At 37.3% G+C, this 24,807-nt stretch overlaps 1 protein-coding gene and 1 long non-coding RNA gene across 3 annotated transcripts in view; both read right to left on the bottom strand.

Annotated features, from left to right (window-relative positions):
* Positions 1–24,807, bottom strand: part of LOC128314066 (uncharacterized) — a 158,769-nt gene that overhangs the window by 69,125 nt on the left and 64,837 nt on the right. The gene's annotated exons all lie outside the window — the stretch shown is intronic.
* The window catches only part of PDK1 (pyruvate dehydrogenase kinase 1), a 35,801-nt gene continuing 12,331 nt past the window's right edge, over positions 1,338–24,807 (bottom strand). The window contains exons 8-11 of one of the 2 annotated variants that reach the window (XM_015086291.3): positions 24,520–24,618; positions 13,312–13,422; positions 9,424–9,537; positions 1,338–6,479 (exon numbers count right to left, since the gene is read on the bottom strand). In XM_015086291.3, the coding sequence (XP_014941777.3) occupies positions 6,339–6,479; positions 9,424–9,537; positions 13,312–13,422; positions 24,520–24,618 (465 nt within the window). In that variant the 3' untranslated portion in view covers positions 1,338–6,338. The remainder of the gene's footprint in view (positions 6,480–9,423; positions 9,538–13,311; positions 13,423–24,519; positions 24,619–24,807) is intronic. The other variant, XM_027055487.2, reaches the window with a different exon arrangement.

Genomic DNA, 24,807 nt, shown 5'->3' with positions numbered 1-24,807 from the left:
CATCAATATCACCTGGAGACTTGTTAGAAATGAAGAATCTCAAACCCCACTTCAAAGTTGCTGAATCACAGTCTGTGTTTTATCAAAATCCCAGGTGACTCTTGTGCACATTAATGTTTGAGAAGCATTGCTTCCTAGGACCTATCTATACTTTCCATTTGTTAACTCAGTCTTTGTGAAAACATTCTGACCCAACAGCAAAAATCAAGGTCAGCTGCGCACCACAGAATAAAATTGCCACAGAATTGCCTGATGATTCCCAATTGGTGATTGTTCCTATTACTTGCTTTTGTTGGTAATTGAAGGTTGCTTTTGAGATGAAAGGGAGATTTTTCTCCAAAACGAAGTGAATTTGCTACTCCAGAGTGAGAAAGGCTAGGCTTTAGCAAACAAATACGCTTGTCAAAAACGCCAGGCCCTTTTATAGACTTTATGTTTGTCCAAACACAGAGACGTTGGATGTTTCTTTTCCTCCATGTTTCAAAGTATTGGATCAGAGTTGGGAGGAATCCCCATGCCAGAGCTTTTACCGAGCAAATAGTGAAGCTCTGGACACAGTACCAATTGCATTTTCCATGGCAGGGCTAGCACGGTCTCAACTCAGCAGACAATTCAAGGATATGCCTTACACCTGGCTACCACCATCCAAGGTTTATTGTAACATCCAACAGTGACCCGTATGGTGAGGGAAGCAATCGTAACTACGACTAACCTCTACTTCAAAATAACAAAATAATATTGAACTTTCTGTCTCCAGTGAGGTAATCACATGGTTTTTAATCCTTTAATTTGTAGTATAAATGACACAGGTTTTTCAGATGTTGAAACATCTTTGGATTCCTAGGAGGTGCCCCACTTGGTTCATGGTATAGAATTTTGTATACACTATTGTATCACTTTGCCCATATTTTACTGAAAGAATTTTCCTCTATGTTCATGAGTAAGATTAGTGTATACATTAATTTTTCATGCTATGCATGACCAGGCTCAGCTTTGAGATTTTATAAACTCTATGAAATGGATTAGGTGGCTTGCTTTCTTTTCTATTCTCTGAAAGTTTCTTTAATATAGGAATTATCAGGTTCTTGATATTTTGATAAAACTCACCTTGTAAACCTTGTCTTTTGGTGAGGTGCGGTTAGGATTACTAATTCCATTTCCTTAGTAGTTACTGGTTGATTTAAATTGCCAAAATCTCTTAGATGAATCGTTTTTCTTCTACACTCAAAATTTCTGTCATAAAGCTAATGGTATTCTTAACAATCATTTTTCATCTCTATTTGTAGTTAGATCTTCTTGTTTTTATCTAAATAGTATTCATTTGGGCCTTTCCCCCCCCCCCCTCTTTACTCCTTGCTAGTGGTTTCTCTGGACGTATCTCTTTTGATCAGCCTACAGAGGCTCCCTTGAGGTACAGCCTTCAGCTATTTGCTGTCACAAATAGGAAGGCTTCACCTACCAGAACAATGTTTGTGTATTTATTTCTTTATATTTAGCTTTATACTAAAGCTATTAAACCCATAACTTTAGTAGTGCAGTTTTGCTACTCCTTTACCTTCTCCTTTTCTTCTGTATTTTCTCCTTTTGCCAAATTTCTTGTGTTGATTACTACCTATAGTTTTATTGTACAGATTCATTTCTGTGTGAGGTATCATTTTGAGAAAGGGCACCTGTTAAATTCGTTATTCATTATGCATTTACAGAATACACAGTTATAAGTACCTAGTATGTACTGGGCAGCATTGGAAATACTGGGAGTAAATAAGGAAAAGAAATAGTTCATATCAAATCAGATTATTTTTATACTGTAATATAGTAAAATAAATGACATTCCATTTCTCTCTCCAATTCTATTTCAGTTATGTAACCAGATGGGCTTTTTAAAAGTTTTTGGACAAATAATTAGATATTTTTGTATAGTACTGTAATTCCATAACTATTTTGAATCCCATAATGGAGAACATGAAAGTATAAACCCATGGCAAGAATACTATGGCCCTTTATATTTGAGTTAGACTTTAAAATGTCCTGGCCTCATAAACGGTTTCTTCGAGGAAATTTTCACCTTTTTAAATTTATTATAAACAGATGTCAACATTTCCATTCGAAACTACAAAATTTCCGACAGTATCCTATATGACAACTGCAGGAAGTGTACTTCTTGACTTTCAAAAAGTGACCTCCTAAGTGAATGTAACAGTCAAATGGAAGTTTCTTGGGTTTATCTTCCTGGAATGAAAATTGTATACTTTTGCTCAAAAATCTCTAATAGAGTAAAAGACAGCTGTCACCATTCCCCAGTAAACATAACAGCTTTTGCAAGATGAGAAAAAAGGCCTAAAGTTTTGCAGGAAAAACTGGCAATCTTGTACCAGAATAAAGAAACCTAGAAACGCATTCCAAGCTCCACTAAAATGCAATCTCATTGCTGAAAAACTTTTAAAAATTACAGTTGGACTGTGTATAACTATGTAAAATATTGGCCCCAGGGAGGAAGGAGTATTAAGATTAATGATAATAATATACACCTATACTGTGTTTACTAAGTGACAAGCACTGTTCTTATGTATGTAAACAAGTTAATTTCATGTTATAAATTAAAAACAAAACAAAACTGACAATCTTGTCTTTTCCTGTTAAAATCCTATGGTTAGCAATTGCTGAAGAAATGTGAAGGCTCCAGAAAAAAGTGTGCAGTATGTCTAATTCTTCCCAAACATGTAAACAGAACAAAAGGGCAGTAGTTTCAAAATGCCAGAACTAGGCAAACCAGTGGTGTGTTTTTTTTAACATAGATAAAATCCTTCACACCTCATTATAGAATTTGTTTTAAGCACTGAGCTTGTCTGTAAGAAAATTAACCACTGGGGCCAGAAGTTAATCACATATGATGAAAAGTTCCCTCAGGAAAAGCCAAGATTGCAAACGAGCGAACTCAACCCTGATTACCCATCTGTTAAAAGTTCGCATTTATGACACAGCAGTTGAAGACATAACTGAAACTGGTTGGCTGATTTTTAGCTTCCTCTCTGATTAGCCATTCACAGGCCACAAAGGGACAGTAACTAGTAGTTTGTTTCCTGTTATTTACCTGCGGAGTTTGTTATAGAACTTGCTGGATTGGGGCACCTGGGTGGCTCAGTCGGTTAAGCGTCCGACTTTGTCTCAGGTCATGATCTCGAAGTTTTGAGTTCGAGCCCCACGTCAGGCCCTGACAGCTCAGAGCCTGGAGCCTGTTTCGGATTCTGTGTCTCCCTCTCTCTCTGCCCCTCCCCTGCTCACGCTCTGTGTCTCAAAAATAAATAAACATTAAACAAATTAAAAAAGAAAAGAACTTGCTGGATTTAACAACAAAGGGAAGTTGTGGTCATATCCCATTATTCAGGAATAAGATAGGAATCTGTCTTTGACTAGATTTAGTTCTGAATTTTCAACTGGTACAGAGGGTAATACTGGTTAAATTAAGACCTTTCCTACAGTTACTTACATTGTGAAAACTTATTCAAAGGGCACATTAATATAACCTTTCAAAAATCACACAACAGAAGACCTTCACTAATGTAGTCAGTCTTCTTTGCATGTTTGGACAGTGAAAATCTAGGATAACTCAAACCATACAAATTCCACCTTTTGCTTTCTCCATTAGAATATACACATTGGAGATCAAGTTCCAAAAATCTCCTCTACTGAAGATAGTGAGACTTGGGTGTAAGCCACCTAGCCACATTTTGAACTCTTATAGAACGTCGACACCTGATGATGGAAGAGATTCTAATTTAAAAAGTATATTTTTGAAAACCTAAATTGACCCAATTAATTTTCAAAATAAGAGTTAATTCATGTTTTCAGTTTATTGTCACACACAAAACATTTTATAAAATAATATGGTAGACTTCCACTTAAACATCTTCATGTAAAAACTTCAGTGCAAGAAAGTGATCACTATTAAGTATGAAGACATCTAAAGCCAGCCAGTAATTTAAGTATAGGGAGGATATTTTTGCGATTCTTCCTAAAAAATGTTGGCACATTCATTAAATGCCCAGATTATAAAAATCACTTAGTATCCACTGCTTATCCTTCAGTATATTTTTATAGCTACATGGCATCACATTAAATGCTGGTGGACGAAACAGCCTAAGAATCTAAAAACTTTTCAAGGAGCACAATGATTTGAAACCATCGAGGCGAATGCTAGCCCCCAAATATTTTTGTATGTAATCTTTTGTCCATTACCACATAACAAGGTAAAAAAGTTGTTATACCTTAAAAAGAAGCTAAAGGAAAACATTTCACTTTTCCTTTAATTTTGGGTGGGGGGAGAGAAAGTGTTTTATAAGTAAAACATCAAGTTTATGTCAGTTGTACAAATGTCTTATTTAGGAAAGAGTATTTTGATTCAAAGAATTCTAAAATATTTCATCATTACAAAAAAGGTGTAATTTAAAGCTAAAAAGTTATAACACTTTTAACTAATATAAATCATCCACTAGCATATCCTATTACTTTTCACAAAATCCATAATTAAGGAACAATATAGATTAGGTAAAAGATCTCTTTTTCCAACATTTGGTCGAATTAGCTAAGAACCCCTGGGCAAACCACACACCACAAGTCTCAGGACTATTACCTCTCAAGTGAGGATCCTGGACTAACTGCCCTATTACATCCCTTCCAGTTTACAAATGTGTATAGAATTGTTAAACTAATTTAATCCTTTTGAAAGTGAGGTGTTTCGACCCAATGTAAGTTCCCCACGTTTAAGTAGTAAAGCTGTTCTTTAAACATTTAAAATCTTACCTTAAATTTATTTTCACTATATTTCCCTGTCACCTTACATGATGAGGTATGACTCACAAGGTCCTCTAACTTCATGGTCTCCCAGACTTGGCGGCTGACAGTGATCAGCGGGTAGAGCTCAGGCCCTGCCTCCCATTCTGTGCAACTTTGGACCACCCTCTGAGTCTCCAATCAAGGATGATACCACCAGCTCTGTAACTGTTTTAAGGCCCAACAGAGTTATCATAATCTAGTAAAGTACTGGTAAACTACAAATTACCATATGAATGCAAAGAATTGTTACTAAGCCCTAGCTGAAGTTTTCCTGACAACAGAATCTAAACATTTCTTATAAAATATATGTTCTTTGTCAATACTTGTCCATTTATGGTTCTGATCCTTTGGTTACTTGACTGTTCTCACACAGTCAATTTGTCTCCAGCTTTTAATTATGCTTTTAATTGCACCAGGCCTGAGAGTGCTGGTCTTTTCCTGGAGTCTAGAAGTCTGACCTTTCAGTAAGTGAGAATCAAAACCTAAAGATCTCTGTTACTTTAGGAAATGTGGTATGGTCACTCACTTTAAAAGAGTGGTTTCCTAACTGGGTGAGGCATCAGACTCAGCTGGGAAGCGTTTTAAAGATTGTGATTCCTGGGCTCCAGCCACAGACAGTCTGATTCTGTATGTCTGGAGTAGAACCCAGAAAAGCTCTCTGTCTCAAAAGTTCCCCCAGATAATCATGATAATCTATAGTTCAATTTTGGGGACTCGCTGCTTTGCCCTCAATTTCTTTTCTAGAATTTTAGCAGCTGCTAGTTTGTTTTTAGTATAAAAATTTCCCCCTGCATTAATCACAAGAAGCACATTCAGGGGAGACTGCCTACAATCTTGGCTTAGCTTCACAGGGAACTTATTACAATCCCTTGCAATGAAACTAAAAAATGATAAATCACCTTCAGAGTGAAGACAGTGCAGGTAGAGGCTGAAAGGTGGCTGCTGCTTCACTAACACGGCAACTGTTTTCTGCTTCACTTAGAGTCAGTCACCGGTACATCTGAAGACTGTCTTATTACAGCTGTCATTACACACTAATGAAGGATGGCACAACTCCAGAAAACAGAAGGATGGCTAACTAGCTCATCGGTATTATGAAGAAAATGTTTCTAGCAGACATGAACGAAAAGTTCTTTGAAACACACACACACACACATACACACACACACACACACACACACACACACACACACACACAGCTTTCCGTAGAAACCCAAAGACTTCCGTGCTTCTGAAGTCTACCATAAAGAGAAAAGTTGACCAAAACTACAGGTGTTTAAAAATATGCTCAATTAACTGTGAAAATATAAGTGTAAAATAGGTACGATTTCATCCTTTAGTAGCCTTCACGGACATAAATGGAATTCACTTTCCATCTAGTCTACCCAAATAGTTAATTCTGAAAATAACACATGACGTATTTGGTATAATGTGGTTCTGAACATCATCCCTTCCAAATTTAATACAGAAGCCACATTTGGATTTTCCAGGTGTCCCGAACGGATCTAGGCACTGCGAAATGTTGTCATGTCTTTTGGTTCTCTGCTAGGGACGCACCAGTCATCAGCCTCGTGGTTGGTGTTGTAGTGCTTCCAGGCAGCTTTGTTATACACTGGGAGTCTTTCTATCGAGTCTGTTGACAGAGCCTGAAAGAAAGAGCAAGACTTAAAAGTCTGGCGCTTTGTTTTTAGAATCCACTATTTGAGAAAATATACAATGGCAAAAAGGTCATTACAAATTAAACAGTACTTTATTGGATTCGTACTTTACTAATCATTAACAGCATGTACGTACATTATGAAACAGTGTACATATTTGAAACGCGTTATTTACTAAGTCTATTGCACTGCTGGGTGTGCATATTGCTTTACTGTTTTGTTTGCAGTAATTGTCCCGCCAGCCTGGAAGCTGCTGGATTGAAATTTTACACAGGGAAAGCAGATGCCTCTTATAAAAACACGACCCAGAACTTGGTTAACTAAAAAAATCAGTTAAGTGTAAAAGCATAAAAATTGACATATGTACCTTAACATATAATTATACAATCATTTAATGAACTCTATTTCAATTATTTGTTAGAAGAAATACTATTTTTTTTCAGCAGCCATCCTAAAAAGATTCTCGATAAATACAAAACTATGTCTAAGGCGTCTTGGCTTTTGCTTGAAAAATTCTTGGCCTTGAGTTTGATCCTGTGTTTCTTCTCCTACCATTAAAGCCACCAATTTGTTATGGCATATGGGATTTCTGCACTGTGCATAATTCCATGTTTCCAACATACCATCACCATTAATTCACTGTTCTATTTCAGTTTCCTGTAAATCAGTGGAATCTGAGACAGACTATGTTTTTCCTGATCTTCTTCAAGTTAAGATATTTTATTTTTTTTTATTTTTTTCAACGTTTATTTATTTTTGGGACAGAGAGAGACAGAGCATGAACGGGGGAGGGGCAGAGAGACAGGGAGACACAGAATCGGAAATAGGCTCCAGGCTCTGAGCCATCAGCCCAGAGCCCGACGCGGGGCTCGAACTCACGGACCCCGAGATCGTGACCTGGCTGAAGTCGGACAAGTTAAGGTATTTTAGCAGGAATTCAACGTTAAGCCACAGGTATTAAGATGCAGCAAATATTGAACAGGAAATCTCTTTCCGATAATGGTAAGGAAGGTCTTTGACACTGATTTTAATGATTTTATAAGATTCCTGTCTTCTATTTTTTTCCAAAGTGGAATTGAAAACCTTTCACCTATATATTCTCTTTAAATATGCCAGAACTGCCAGAACCCCTTATTCTTCTGTAGGCTAGATCAAAAATGTTACATTTGCTAATAAAAATGTTACCTTCATGTCGCCCTTTTAAAGTTACTCACAATTGAGCTGGTTTGAAAAAAAATTATCTTGGAAGAATTTAACCTTTTCAGATAAATTTAGTTTTTTCAATATACAGTCTTCAGCATTTCCTATAAAATAGGTGCCATCTAGTGGCCAGACCAAGAAACTTGAGTCACTATATGAGGTACCAGTGGGCTGATGGGGCTCAGTACTCTCTAACCCTGTAAAATATGCTGATCTTTGCATAAACACATGGAACATCACAGGCCAGTAGGCTAACTGCTTGTGCTCCTACAAGGTGAGCTATATGCTTACCAAGAATCACCTGTGCTTGTTCCCAAATCTGTTAGGCACTTCTATCATTGTAATTACATAATGTAATCAAGTACTAAACAAGTACTGCTTAAACAAAATGCAAAACAAGGGTGGGGGTAGGTTCTTTGAAAACTAAGATGAATGCTTTGGAAAGACTTATGAAGAAAAGTCACATAAAAATTGCCATCAAATCCGAGTCAGAAGACATCTGTAAGGGACTACATATAAATAAGAAAGGATTATGCACTTGATTGTTTCTTTGTTTAAAGAAATCAAAACAATGCATTATAAGTATAGCTTCTGCAAGAAAGACTACTGAAACTTGAATCTGCAGACTCCTATTCAAAGAAAAGACCATGGCAGTACATCAAAAAAAGATTGGTGGATCAATGTCCATTCATGTGTTTTATATTAAAATTAAACTTCTATGATATATAACTTTTTATGATTCCCCACTTCATTTTTTTAATATGAAATTTATTGTCAAATTGATTTCCATACAACACCCAGCGTTCATCCCAACAGGTGCCCTCCTCAATGCCCATTACCCACTTTCCCCTCCCTCCCACCCCCCATCAACCCTCAGTTTATTCTCAGTTTTTAAGAGTCTCTTATGGTTTGGCTCTCTCCCTCTCTAACTTTTTTTTTTCCCCTTCCTCTCCCCCATGGCCTTCTGTTAAGTTTCTCAGGATCCACATAAGACTGAAAACATATGGTATCTGTCTTTCTCTGTATGGTATGTCTTTCTCTGTCTTATTTCACTTAGCATAACACTCTCCAGTTCCATCCACGTTGCTACAAAAGGCCATATTTCATTCTTTTTTCATTGCCAAGTCATATTCCATTGTGTATATAAACCACAATTTCTTTATCCATTCATCAGCTGATGGACATTTAGGCTGTTTCCATAATTTGGTTATTGTTGAAAGTGCTGCTATAAACATTGGGGTACAAGTGCCTCTATGCATCAGCACTCCTGTATCCCTTGGGTCAATTCCTAGCAGTGCTGTTGCTGGGTCATAGGGTAGATCTATTTTTAATTTTTTGAGGAACCTCCACACTGTTTTCCAGAGTGGCTGCATCAGTTTGCATTCCCACCAACAGTGCAAGAGGGTTCCCGTTTCTCCACATCATCTCCAGCATCTATAGTCTCCTGATTTGTTCATTTTAGCCACTCTGACTAGCATGAGGTGGTATATGATTCCCCACTTCAACCTGACTTTTTTTCTAACAACCATAGTCCTGATCATTTCAGATTAGAGTGTGTCTTTTCCCATAGTCAAAGAGATCATTTGTGAATATAGATGAGATCCTACATAAAAACCACATTCTTATATTTTAATAGCAATGAGGTAAAAGAAAATTTCATTAAAGCTACATATTGGCATCTTTTCTCATAACCAAAAGAAGTATTATTAAATCAAAAAGACTATGTTATTACCTTAATGTAGATAACTGCATCTGTCCCATAACCCTCTAGAGAATATAGCTTTAGGTCTCCTTGGAAGTACTGGGCATAAAGACGTGATATGGGCAATCCATAACCAAAACCAGCCTGTTTGATGAGAAAAATGAAATTCTATTCAGAAAGCCACACAGTAAAATACTTTTCTAGTTAAAATAAATGCTTCTGAGTATCCCATGGCTATCAGAGCCTGCATGTAAGAGATCATTAATACCTAACTACTAATACTGATCAGACGGAAGCCTAGTTGGGTACTACATTAGATGACTCCCCGCTGGTCATTTAAAACTCATTCTTTTTTCTGTAGAATGACTCCTGTAGATCTAGAACAGCACACTGCTCTTCTTCGCTGCCATGCTCTACAGTATCCCAGTATTGCTTTCGGCAATATCACATAAAACATGTTCTTTCTCTTAGGAGCAAGAGTAGAAAAAGCTTTGTTGCAGCCTCAGAGATACATACATCTTTTGACTTCATACCATGAATTTCCAGCCTGTGTTCTGAACCTGGATAGATCAATAATAGGTCCACTTTCCTACTCACTGACAAGTCACTTCCCTGCTTAAAAACCTACAAAGCACATCACCGCTAACACCACGCCCTACCCACCCGCCATCCCCAACCCACTGCCTTGAGATAAAATTCAAGCTTCTAAAAAGAGCTTTCAAGACCTGATCAGACCAGGTCTCTGCCTCCCACCTTCCAGTCCAGCTGAACCAAATCTCCTGCTCTTAAGTTCCTCAAACAAATGTTAGTTTTCACTTCTGTGTCTTTGTTCATCCTGTTCCCAGTATCTGGAATGGCCTTCTTTACCTGAATAAATCCTACAGATTCTTTAATGCAAAAGCAAAACATTTGGACACATGTAAAAACAGTTTTTATCACCAAGTCAGATGTTCGATGATATTCCATGTTAACACTTCAGTTAAGAGTTTCTGTGGATTCGGGAATCAGAATGCTATCAACAAATGCAGGCTCTGGCTTTACCTAACTCTACCATTTATTACTTGACTTTTCCAACCAGAGTTTCTGTTTATCCCTCCAAATCAACAACCCATTCTCCACATTACTCCTTGCCCCGGGAGGATTATGTCAGTGGATCCCCCTGCCCTCTGCTTCCAGTGGGTCCAGCCAATAGGGAAGTCTGTAGGAGTTCAGAGGGAGTCAAGTCAGGATATTTATTCCTCTGCTTTCTTCCTGCTGAGTTGCTTCCCTTGGGGCTGGACCACTAAGTGTAAGCAGCTGCTCTGTTACTGTCTCTTCTTCTGGGTTCTGCCAACTTCTCCTTCTCCCTTTGATTCAGGGTGGGAACAGCTCTATGCTGCCAGCCCTGGATCCCTATACTACCCCTGCCCATAGCTCTGTAATTTGTCAATATGCCTTCCTTGCATTATAATTTGAATGAGCTATTTCGTTCCTTGGTTGGGACCCTGACTGATGCATTAAATGGTCCCAGAAATAGCCTCTAGGAAACTGCACAAGCCATGTGGCTCAGGATCCCATGGTACCTGATCTACTTGATCACCTGCCTCTACCTCAACCACACACAGGGACTCACAGGGCTTCCCCTATAAACAGTTAACAGGGAAAGAGAACACCATGGGCCTGGTGCACCATGACCTACATGTTTGCCAGCACCAGCCAAAGTGGACTGCCCTTTCGCTACGACCCTTCTCAGAGGCAGGCCTGAAAGGTGGGCGTGAAGTGAATCCTACCAGCGGGCAGAGCTGGGAGTTCTGCAACTACAGGGACTCACAGGCAGTGGCAAGGAAGCTGGCTGGCCGGTCAGGGACTTAGAACAAAACTGGGTAACTAATGAGAAGAAGATCTGGAAGAGAGAAATGTGGATGGTTGTCTCTGAACGGGCTTCCACTGTGAAGATATTCTGTCCATGCAGATGCCCACAGGTGTCCACAAGGAGGAAGCACTCAGCAACCAGGTAGACGAGATGGTCACACCCGTGGATGTCAAGCAGCACTTCTCCAGCTGTCCCAGTGCTGGCTTACTGGGTCTACTTACAAAGCGGCTGTGACACGAGGAGGGGAGCTCTGTAAGAGCCTAATGGTGGTCTTAGCCTTGGTAAGTCTATGTCGATGTACAGAGAAGCCTGTGCCACGCCACACCTCTTGTTTTCTTAAAAATTCACGTAAGTGCTGCATCCTAAATAACAAACACTTATACGGCATTTACTACATGCCAGGCACCATAAAAAGTAATTCTATGTATATTAACTCAATCCTCACAATAACTTGATTTTTAAAGTTAGGAAAACTACAGCATTAAAAGTTCAATAATTTTCTCAAAGCTATACAGCCAGGATAGAGTGGAGTGGGGCAGGGAATCAGACAGTTTTGATCCAGAGTCTGGACTGGTATTCTATGCCACTCTTCATAAAAATTCTACAATAGTTATTACAAAGCGGTATAGCTAAGAATCTAAGAAGATGCTCCTGTTTATTATTTGACCATGTCTGCCTGTTGGCACATGGATGCACATGTATCTCAATTTGAGAAGCACATCCCTGGAGTAATCATTTTAAAAGTATGGTAAGAACATGAACTATATTACAGTTGTTATGACAGAATCTGTGCTGTGTAACAAGTAAAACTGTTAGAATAAAGTCCTTCTAGGAACTTCTTAGAAAGAACCTAAAATAGATCCATCTGGTACTGTATGTCATCATGTTACTGCATAACCCCAATGCATATGTCAGAGAAGTTTTAAAGCCCAGAAGAACAGCTCTTCCAGAGTTACAGGTCAGAGATTTGGCAAAGTGCTTTTCTAGGGGTTAGAGGACAAGGATGGAACCAGTTCAAAAGCCGATCACATTATATCTGAAAATAGGTAGCTGAGATCAATAAAAACTACCATCACAACAAAAATAATTTGAGCCTTTTCCAGGCTGGTGATTAGATGATCAGCACTCTAGTCTTTTTTCTGAGTCTAGAATATGAGTTCTTTCTAATTATCAGTACTTGAGGAAAAAGAAACCAACACTGAAGAGTAAATCAGTGTTGGCCAAATGCTAGTAAAACCGGTAATTTAGTCTTCACGTTAGACATGGTGTATCAAAACATGGTTAACCACATGAACACTACTGACACATCACTATCAAGTGAGGCAACGAGAACTGTAAAACAATACTTTGTCATGTGCTCTTTTCTCTTAAAAAAATTTTTTTTGGGGCACCTGGGTGGCTCAGTTGGCTGAGCGTCCAATCAGCTCAGGTCATGATCTTGTGGTTTGTGAGTTCGAGCCCCATGTTGGGCTTGTGCTGACAGCTCAGAGCCTGAAGCCTGCTTTGGATTCTGTCTCCTCCTCTCTCTGCCCCTCCCATGCTCATGCTCTGTCTCTGTCTCTCAATAATAAATAAACATTAAAAAAATTTTTTTTAATAAATAAAAAATTAAAAAAATTTTTTAATGTTTTAAAATTTACTTTTGAGAGAAAGAGACACAGAGTGAGCAGGGGAGGGGCAGGCAGAGAGAGGGAGACACAGAATCCGAAGCAGTCTCCAGGCTCTGAGCTGTCAGCACAAGCCTGACGTTGGGCTCGAACTCACGAACTGTGAGATCATGACCTGACCCGAAGTCAGACGCTCAACTGACCAAACCACCCAGGTGCCCCATGTCTTGTGCTCTTTTCAATCAAAAGAAGAAACCAGCCAAAGGCTGTTTAAATTTAGAGGAAAGTGTTTTTCTATTAGCTTCGTTTCTTCCTTAGGGGTACCCTACACAAGTGCTTACCTGATTTATTTGGTAATTTATTTGGTACTTATTTTATTTTTTTGGCAATTCACAAAAACACACTTCATTCTTTCTTTTCTTTTTCTTTTTTGTACTTCACTATTTCTTGATCACATACCAGGGGCACTGCTCGAGATGTCTCAACACGAGGCCGGGGTGCAGTTGAGTACATGTAGTTGAAGAGTCTGTCAATTTTCCTCAAAGGAACACCACCTCCTCGGTCACTCATCTACGGTGAGAAAGGATCATGCCCTATGACCAAGACCCATAAACAGCAAAACACCAACACACAACTGCTGGCTGGAGAATACTGCTTTTCAAAAACGAGTACCATGCAATCCAAGTTACGAGTGTAAGCAGTTTCCTCACTGGTAGACTTCATACAACTCCTCCAGTATGGACAATTCTAACACATAACAAACTCCATCACAATACAGAGTCAATGCTGTGGCTCTGTATATTTACTCAAGTCACACACAAACAGTACAGTGGGAACAGAATGGGGCATAAACTAAGTCTGTCTTGGATGTAACAATAAATTTGTTAATCCTTTCTGGTGGGTGGTTTGACAATCAGATTCAAAATGCATGTACACTTTGACCCAACAGTGCTTTCCCTAGAAGTATGCAAAGTATGTATGAGGATATCCATCACAGCACTATGTAGAATAGCTAAAAGTGGATTACAATCTACAGTCCTCCGCTCTACCAACTGAGCTATCGAAGGCTCCGCTAAGTGGATTACAATCTTAATAGAGGACTATTTAAGTAAACTAATGCACATTCTAAAATAGAATACTATTGAGCCATTACGTATAATGTAGAATTGTATATACTGGCATGAAAAAGGTCCACAAGACATTGTTCAGCTGCATAGAACCCCAGACAGCTTTCTGGTGAGTTTTTAAAGTATACTGGTCTTTATATTGTTCTAATGTCATTTCTCAACTCAAATCATACGGTAGGTGGAATTTAGTAATTTATTTGCAGACTATTTCATTCTGTTTCCTTCATAGTTAACATGGTCTTATTTCCTATTTATAGTTTACATTCTCATCTATTACAGTTATTTTCTTTTGTCACAAAATCTAAATTGATTTTACTATCTATGACATTATACAGTTGTCATAAACAAATATGCTTTAACATATGTGTGTATATGAATGAATGAACAAATGAATAGATAGACAGACAGAGAGATAATGCTGAATGGTTAAAAAGTCACTAGGCTAGGGATGTCTGGCTGGCTTAGTTGGTAAAGCATCCTGACTCTTGATCTCAGGGTCGTGAGTTGGAGCCCCATGCTGGGTGCAGAGATACTTAAAAAAAGTAAAAAAAATAAAAGTAAAGACTTGGTCACAAATAAGTTTAAAAGCACGTTATTAAAAAAAAGTCAAGGGGCGCCTGGGTGGCGCAGTCGGTTAAGCGTCCGACTTCAGCCAGGTCACGATCTCACGGTCCGGGAGTTCGAGCCCCGCGTCAGGCTCTGGGCTGATGGCTCAGAGCCTGGAGCCTGTTTCCGATTCTGTGTCTCCCTCTCTCTCTGCCCCTCCCCCATTCATGCTCTGTCTCTCTCTGTCCCAGAAATAAATAAATGTTGAAAAAAAAAAAAAGTCAATAGGCTAGACGGCTTATAGTTGAGTTTTTATATGATCTTTAAATATCTTTACAGTATGTATATATACTACTTTCATAATAAAAGTTACATAGATATTTTAATTTTTAAAATAAAAATCTGCTTTGAAATACCATTTGATGGCTTGCCTTTGATATATCTACAATTAGAAAATTACAATATAAGGCAAAAATATATAAAGACTTTAATCAGAACCTGTATGTACACGTGCTTGAAATTGTTCTTGGCTTTGAATTCAAAGCCCAGTGATGAGATTTATTTTAGTAAGATTAATAAAGAGCTCTGAGTATTTTCTGAGATCCATCAATTTGTTAATTATTCATTCTTTAATGCTCTGCCGCACGTTTGCTGGTAACATGACTAAGAAGCGTGGGTGTTCCATAAGTATTAACTAAATATATTAGAATAGATATTACGATTAAAAGGTAGACTTCAATAAATACTTCCTGGTTTTCCTTAACCTTTGGCCAGACAGATTATAGCAATCTTGTAGGAAACAAGAAGTGATTTCTAGCCAGAGGCCAGTATTAGAAAAGCAGAGAGTTGAGCATAAAGGACAGAGGTGACTTTGAGAAGTGTCATCTTATTAGAGGTGAAGGGGGTAAATTAAGCCATAGGAATGTAGTTAAAAACTGAGAAAGGTAACCCCTTTTTGTTTTGCAGCCAAAAACATAACAAACTGGAACCAGCAGATTTTTAAAGTGGTCAAAAGAGTTTCCAAGAGAATTGTACCAAATGACATTACACCAGAGTATTTGAGTTCTGTGGAAAAAGGGATGGAGGGATTAATAGTAGAGAAGGGCAGACGGTTGCTCAGTACATATTTAAGAATGGAAGACTGACAACAAATATATTGAGAAAGATGTGAAAATTAAAAATTTTCTGATTAAGATAATTTGAAGAAAAAAAAATCTAGAATCATGGGAACAAACCTACATAAAGGAAATATCAAGAGATTATGAAGAGATCATGGTGCAGAGTAACGTCAACAAAAAGGCTTAGAAAGAGAAGTCTGGCAATTATGTTTAAAGTTTTCTCTTTAGTGTGTGAAATCACCACATCTCAATGTCATCTAACCAAGAGTTACGATCCCTAACTTCCTGTTTCCAATAACACTGGCCTCCCTGGGCTAATTCACGTGAATTTCAGGTCCAAGGGAAATGAACCACTACTAACTTGATGACAGCTCTAAAGGAAAGAGATTTATTAACCCTAAACTCACCCAGAGCTCCTGAAGTTTCTTACTCAAGAGCTTATCAATGTCAAGTTTGTAAAATCACCAACAGGGTATGAACCAAGACATTTACATTTTAATTTAAAAGATGTGGCTGTAACATTTATGTTACTTACTGAATACAGCATAAACATCAAATCTGAAAGAGCAGCTCCATTCGAATGCTGGAAAAAAACAATTGTCTCACAGGATTCTTAGCAGAGAAAAAAGGTGAAAAATGTCAAAAATTTGAATAAGCTAAAAGAATGGGATAAAGACTATATAGAGGCACCTGGGGGGCTCACTCAGGAACCCGCCTCTTAATTTTGGCTCAGTTCATGAGACCAAGTCACACACCGGCCTCTGCAATGACAGCGCAGAGCCTGCCTGGGATTCTCTCTCTCTGCCCCTCCCCTGCTCTCTCTCTCTCTCTCTCTCAAAATAAATAACCATTAAAAAAAAAAAGACTATATAAAAACTCAACTTTAAGCCATCGTGTTGACTTTTTAATACATATCATTCAGCATTATTTTTCTCTCTACATATCTGTATAAATATGTTAAAAGCAGACCTTGAGCCTGAAAATCTAGTATTAGTGATAGGGATGAAAACTCTACTGAAGAAAATTAAAGGAAGCATTTAATAGGAGTAGAGATAACAGGAGCAGGTGCAGTCAAGTGACTATGCCTAATATGAGTAGAGTTTTTAGAGACCTCTAGAACAGTCTGTTCAAGACCCTTATGAGCCTTTCTTTAAAAAAAAAAAAACAAGTTTATTGAAATAATTCACATGCCATAAAATTCACCTATGTAAAATGTAAAAGCTGAATGGTTTTTAATACAGTCACAGATATGTACAACCATCACCACAAATTTTAGATTATTTTCATTACTTCAAAAAGAAATCCTGGACTCTTTACTGATCACACTCCTAAGAAAACACTAGTCTATTTCTTGTCTTTATACATTTGCCCACTTTGGACATTTCACATATATAGAATTGTATGTGTTTTTTGTGATTGGTTTCGTTTACTTAGTGTCATCTTTCCAGTGTTGTAGCAGCCATGTTGTAGCAGATACCAATACTTCATTCCTTTTATGGCCCAATAATATTCCATTATGTGGCTATGTCACATTTTGTTGATCTGTTTTTTAGTTGATAGACATCTGGGCCATTTCCAGTTTTTGGCTATTATGAATAATGCTGCTATGAACCTTCTTGTATAAGTTTTAGCTTGAGTATCTGTTCTCAGTCCTTTGGCGTATATACCTAGGAATGGAACTGCCAGGTCATTATAAAGCTTTCTTTACACCAAAGAGACAGATTCCCCAAACAGAGCCTGTCCACCAGCACAGGACAAATCTCTGCTAAGTGTCTAAGACCTCAGTGAATCTTGATCTATGCTGTGATGGATGACCACAAGTGAAAGAAAACAGCTACAGACCAACGTGTAAAAACACATGAAAGAGAAACAGAAAAAGGTATGAGAAAGACGATACTGTAGCACAACTGAGGCCCCAAAGCAGAAGACATGTGGGACTTACTTTGAATCAAGTAAACCTTAATGAGCAAATAGCTGACACACAACCAAAAAATAGACATACTTTAGCATCTGGGCTGAAAAAAAGTGATGCATTCCCATTACATTTTTAGCACACAGATGGTATTTGCCATATATTTATTTGTGTCTCACTCTTTTTAAATGAACAGCCAAGAGAGAGAAACAGAAAAAAGAAATTCAGAGGGAAAAGTGTAGAGAGTTAAGGTATACTAATTAAAAGAAAATTTTTTTTAATGTTTATTTATTTTTGAAAGAGAGACAGAGACAGAGCACGAGTGGGGTAGGAGCAGAGAAAGAGGGAGACACCAAATCAGGCTCCAGGCTCTGAGCTGTCAGCATAGAGCCTGATGCAGGGCTCAAACCCATGAATAGCGAGATCATGACCTGAGCCGAAGTTGGACACTCAAGCGACTGAGCCGCCCAGGCGCCCGGCATACTAATTTTTTAAAAAAATACAGCTATTATTACTACCCTCAGAGTGATAATAGAAGATAAAACTGAAACAGAATGCTCTAAGAAAGGAATAATAAAAAATAAAGAGTTCCTGGAAATTTACAATAAGATCATGGAAATGAAAATTCAATAGAAGAGTTGGAAATTCAAAGTCAAGGACATCTCACAGAGTAGAATGAAAAGTTTAAAGAGATAAAAAGCAGGAGAAAAGGATAAGGAAAATCAGAGATCAATTCATGAAGACCAGCATCCTCCAAATAAGACTATCAAAAAGTGAAGCAGTAGGGAAGAAAGTGCCAAGGACACAACGGAAATTCTAAGGGCCCGGACCAATGAGTAAGAAAAAACCCATACCAAGTCACATCATTATGAAATTTCAGAACAGAGCTGAAGAAAAGATTTGAAAAGCTTCAGTTAAAACAAACAAAACAATAAAGCCTGACATCTAAAACTGGGCCTGTATGAAGGAACAGGAAATGGAATAAGCAAAAGTCTTCTCAAAAAGAATAGCAAGAGGGACATCAGCAAAAATTGTAGAAAAAGGAGTCTCTCATCCATGAAAGCACCAAGAAAAAGGCAAATACTGTCAGAATCAAATTTGTTCAGAACTCCAGAAATTAACCAAAGGTTTGCAGCAATTTAGGGAACACTTAGGCAAAACAAAACCAGTGGACTCTGTGCTGTTTTAACTTGGCTTATTCCCACCCCCATCTCCACTCCCATCAGTAACATGCAATCAGAGTGAAACTGGCATCCTGGCAGCCACTGGGAAGGCTATCTTTCTTTGGCCTGACTTTGAGCTCCCCAGTGCAAAATGTCTTGTATACACCCACCCCTGATCCTCAGAAATATGTCAAAAACAATTAGAGATAATTGATGAACCTGAAGTTTGCCTAAAGCAGTGTACAACAGTTAAGGCAAACAATAAATTAACTAAAAACCTTAATAGGAAAAGCTAGGGAATGAGATGTCTTTAGGGGCTTACAAAAGCTCAGGGATATCCTGGGAATCTAGAAGGTCATGCTTATGTGCAGGGCTATGTTCACGTTCAGGAAAGGTTTCATCTCTGACTGACCTTGAGGTTTTGTATAAGCAGGACCTAAAGGTTAATTTGAAGTTGTCAACTGCTGGGTTGAGTGTTGAAAGTGTGCCCCAATATACACACGGAGCCCCTTTACAAAGACTGGAAGACAGCAGGTATTTAAGGAACTCTCAGTCCAATCATAAGTTGATCACTAAGCTAACCAAGTATATGTGGCCATACACATTACAGAATAAAGACTTTACAGAAATAGTTTAAACAGTCACTAAACAAACAAAACAACCAATCTTTGGGAGAGGGTAAGTATGTGAGCTTCAGAGTTGTCACATTATGTTATTTTGAATGTCTAATTTTCAATAGAAATTACAAGAGATGCAAAGAAAAATGTACGGCCCATGCACAGGGGAAAAAGTGGAATCAAGAGACACTATATCTGAGGAAACTAATGACTTTAAGTCAGCTATTTTAAATATTTTGAAAGAACTAAAGGAAACCATTTTAAAAGTACTGGAGTTAGAGGATGATATCTCCCCAAATAGAGAACAGCAATAAAAAATATATATAAATTATATAAGAGAACCAAACTGAAATTCAAGAGTTGAGAAGTATATTATAACTGAAATGAAAAATTCACAAGAGCTCAATAGCAGATTTGAACATGTGGAAAAAAGAATCAGTGATAGTGAAGATAACTCAATTGAAATTATCCAGTCTGAGAAACAGAAAGAAAAAAAAAATAAAGAAAAATGAAAAAAAAAAAAAAGAAGAAGAAAAAAAAAATGTGTCAGAGGCCAGAGACCTGTGTGACCCTATCAAGTGTACCAAGATGTACCGGAAATCCCAGCAGAAGAGGAGATGGAAGAGGGGGCAGAAAGAACATCTTAAGAAATGAAGGCAAAATACTTCCCAATTTTGATTAAAATGATGATTTTCATCAAGGTGCATGGGTGGCTCAGTCGGTTGAGCGTCCAACTCTTGATTTTGGCTCAGGTCATGGTCTCATGGTTTGTGGGATCGAGCCCCACAACAGGCTCTGCACTGTCAACATGGAGCTTGCTTGGGATTCTCTCTCTCCTTCTCTCTCTGTCCCTACCCACTCACGCTTTTGCTCTCTCACTCTCTGAAAGTAAATAAACTTAAAAAAAAAAAAAAAGATGATGTTCATCAAATGCCAAGTATAATGAACTCAAATAGATCCATACCTGGACAAATCATAATAAAACTGTCAAAAACCAAGAAGAATCTTGAAAGCAGCAAGAGAAGTGATTCATCACATACAAACGATCCTAAAAAGATTAACAACTGATTTCTCATCAGAAACTGGCGAGACCAGAGGCAGTAGGATTAACATATTTAAAGTGCTGAAAAAAAAGTATTAACCAAAAAATCCTATCTTTAGCTAAACTGTTCTTCAAAAATGAAAGAGAAATTAAGACATTCTCAAGTAAGCAAAAACTGAGAGAGTTCATCACTGGTAGACCTGCTCTATAAAGAAATACTAAAGAGATTCCTTTAGCCTGAAATGAAAGAACTTTAGACAATAAAATCCACATGAAGAAATAAAGAGCACCAGGAAAAAGAATTACATAGGTAAATATAAAAGATAGTATATGTGTATTTTTTGTGTGTAACTGTTTTCTCCTACCTTATTTAAAAGACAATTTCAGAAAGGAATAATTATAAATCTGTGTAGATGAACACACAATGTATAAAAATGTATGTTTTATGACAATAACAGTACAGAGGATGGGGAGCGGGAAGGAATGGACCTATACAGGAACAAAGTATGTCTATACTATTGAAATTAAGTTGGTATTAATCTGAATTGAACCTGAGTTGTTATAAATAAATCACTATATTAATTGTAATCCTGGGACAACACCAAGAAAATAACTCAAAGAAATATAAAAAGAAACAAGAAGGAAATTAAAATGGTACACCAGAAAGTATCATTTGAACAAAAAAAGGCACCAGTAATACAGAAATAAAAAATCAAAGAGACATAAGATATATACAAAACAAATGACAAAATGGCAAACACAAATTCTATATTAACAATAATTATGTTAAATGTAACTGACTTGAACACTCCAATTAAAAGATGGACACTGGCTGGCTGGATTAAAAAAAAAAAGCATAATCTAACCATATGTTGTCTAGAAGAGACACACTTTAGATTCAAAGACACAAATAGGCTAAAAGGAAAATCTTGGAAAAAGATATGCTACGGAAACAGAAATCAAAAGAAAGCTGGAGTGGTTATACTAGCATCAGATAAAAATACACTTTAAGACAAAAATTATTATCAGAGACCAAGATGGACATTTTACAATGATAAAAGATGAATACATCAAGAAGATATAAAATCATAAACATGTATACACTTAACCTCAGAGCTCCAAAATGCATAAAGCAAAAACTGACAGAATTGAAAGGAGAAATAGACAAGTCAACCATAGTAGTTGGAGACTTTAATACCCCACTTTCAATAACAGATATGACAACTAGATAGCGGATCAACAAGAAGATAGAAGATTTGAATAACACTATAAACCAATTAGGCCTAACAACTATCTATAGAACACTCTATCCAACAATAGCAGAATACACATTTTCTCAAAAGTACACATGAAGCACTTCCCAGGATAGACAATATGTTAGCCATAAAACAAGTCTCAATAAATGTTAAAGGACTGAAATCATACAAACTGTATTTCTAACCACAATGGAATGAAATTAGATGTCAATAACAGAACAAAATGTGGGAATTAACAAATATATATAAATTAAACAACATACTCCTAAAGAAACAATGGGTCAAAGAAGAAATCACAAGAGAAATTAGAAAATACTCTGAGATGAATAAAAATGAAAACACACCATAAAAAACTTATGGGATACGGGGCACCTGGGTGGCTAGTTGGTTAAGCCATCTGACTTCAGCTCAGGTCATGATCTCAGTTTGTGAGTTTGAGCCCCATGTCAGGCTCTGTGCTGACAGCTCAGAGCCTGGAGCCTGCTTCAGATCCTGTGTCTCCCTTTCTCTCTGCACCCCTCCCCTCCTCGTGCTCTCTCTCTCTCTGCCTTTCAAAAATGAATAAATGTTAAAAAAATAAAATAAAACAAAAAACTTATGGGATAGAAAGAAAGCAGTACTTAGAGGAAAATGTATAGCTATAAAAGGTCTCAAATCAATAACCTAAAATCCACCTTAAGAAATTAAAAAAAAGCAAACACAAAACAAAAAAAAACAAAAAAGAACTAAAAAAAAGCAAAATAACTCAAAAGCAAGGAAAAGAAAGAAATAACAAACATGAGAGTAGAAATTAATGAAATAAAGAATAGAAAAACAATGGCAAAAACTCAACAAAAGTTTTTTTTGGAAAGATTAACAAAATTGACAAGCTTTTAGCAAGACTGACCAAGAAAAAAGGGAGAACTCAAATTGATGAAGTCAAGAATGAAAGTGAGGACATTACTACCAATCCTACAAAAATAAAAAGGATTATGAGGAAATACTATGAATAATTCTATGCCAACAAATTAAAAATTTTTTTTTAACGTTTTTATTTATTTTTGAGACAGAGAGAGACAGAGCATGAAGGGGGGAGGGGCAGAGAGAGAAGGAGACACAGAATCGGAAGCAGGCTCCAGGCCCTGAGCCATCAGCCCAGAGCCCGACGCGGGGCTCGAACTCACGGACCATGAGATCGTGACCTGAGCTGAAGTCGGCCGCTTAACCGACTGCGCCACCCAGGCGCCCCACTATGCCAACAAATTAAACAACCTAGGTGAAATGGACAAATTCTTAGAAAGGCCTAGAGTATCGAAACTACCTCGGGAAGAAATACAGAATCTGAATAGACTGATAATAAATAAAGAGATTGAACGAGTTATCAAAGTCTTCTCACAACACAAACCCAGATGTCCATCAACTTGATGAATGGATAAAACAAAATGGATAACAGTATTATTCAGCCACAAAAAGGAATGAAGAACTAATACATGCTATAACATTACAGTAAGTGGCAGAAGTCAGTCACTAAAGATCACATATTGTATAATTCCATTTTTATGAAATGTCCAAAATGGGGAAATCCATTTACAGAAAGTAGATTAGTGGCTGCCAAAGACTGGGGAGTAGGAGAAGTTGGGGAGTGACTGCTAATGGGTATTGAGGTTTTTCTTGGGAGTGATGAAAATGTTCTGAAATTAGTGGTATGGTAGCACAACTTTGTATTCTAAAAACCACTGAATTATACACTTTTTAAAAAAGTAACAGTAGATGCCTTCAAAATTCTTCAAGATGATTATTTTCAATCCAGAATTTCATGTATGAACTTAAAACTGGGAAAATAGCAACTAAGGCTGTGTTGGGGAGGGGAGGTGCTCTACAAGAGCTAATTCCTAAGCTATCATAACAGAAAGCTAGTATTTGCTGTTGAAAATTTTTAAATTTCAGAAATAGCGATATCAGAATACTACTAAAAATACATCAATAAATCCCAGAAAAAATAACTAAAAGATTATCTCTGAGTAGTGGCCTACAAATGGCCAGGAACTAATATATTTGATTTTTATACTCTTTGCATTTATTACTTTAAAACAAAATTTAAAAGGATTACTTAAAAAAGAGCATATTCATACTCTAAGAAACTAAACTATCTAAAGAAGGCTCTCTGGGGTCAGAGAGCCTGACTTCATGTCCTGTTACATTTATTAGTTGGGTAATTAATTATGAGCTAATCACTGTGTCTTAGTTTCCTCACCTGTAAAATTGACAATAAAATTACCTGTGCTCCTATGTTAAAGAGCCGTTACGAGAATCAAATGAAATGATATAAAAGTAGATTGAAAAATGTTACTTAAAAATGAAAAGTTACATGCTATCTATGTAACACTGCGAACACTCAAATATTTTATCAAAGTAGGGGCGCCTGGGTGGCTCAGTCGGTTAAGCATCCGACTTCAGTTCAGGTCATGATCTCGCAGTGTGTGGGTTCGAGCCCCGCATCGGGCTCTGTGCTGACAGCTCAGAGCCTGGAGCCTGTTTCAGATTCTGTGTCTCCCTCTTTCTCTGACCCTCCCCCGTTCATGCTCGCTCTCTGTCTCTCTCTCTGTCTTAAAAATAAATAAATGTTAAATTCTAAAAGAAAAAAATATATACTTTATCAAAGTAGATATTCATCATGACTGCTAAACTGTGTTTTCAGGATTTATTTTTACTTGCATCATCTGGATTACAGACCCGAATAGAAAGAGACTCAAGGGATAATTCCATAATCTGCCAGATAAATGAAGCAACATGCTTATTAGCTATTAGAGATAAGATCTCTTTGTAAGAATAAATTACATCTTCAAGAAATTATGTGCATGCCTGTACATCAACGAAACAAACAAAACAATGCCAGGGAGCATTTACCTTCACAGTCAAATCCTCGTTACCCAGTGTGACGTGGACTTGAACAGGAGGGTAAACACCTTTGTCAGCATGGTGCTCCATAGTCGCTCGCATCGCGTTCTGAAATACATTAGGGTTCTGTTCAAAACACAACTTTAAAAAAGAAGAAACTAATTCTGATTTTCAAACACATAGGCACCATTTGAAATTAAAAAATTTTTAATTTGCTGGAAATATGCCAAAGTATAATTCTTATAATTATATTTAAAGAATTACTTCAAAAAATTATTGTCCATTTTGGACGACTGG

The sequence above is a fragment of the Acinonyx jubatus genome, chromosome C1 (genome assembly GCF_027475565.1).
Source record: "Acinonyx jubatus isolate Ajub_Pintada_27869175 chromosome C1, VMU_Ajub_asm_v1.0, whole genome shotgun sequence".
NCBI classification, from domain to species: domain Eukaryota; kingdom Metazoa; phylum Chordata; class Mammalia; order Carnivora; family Felidae; genus Acinonyx; species Acinonyx jubatus.
The sequence above is the reverse complement of the archived record's forward strand: the minus strand, read 5'-3'. Positions and strand labels throughout refer to the sequence as shown.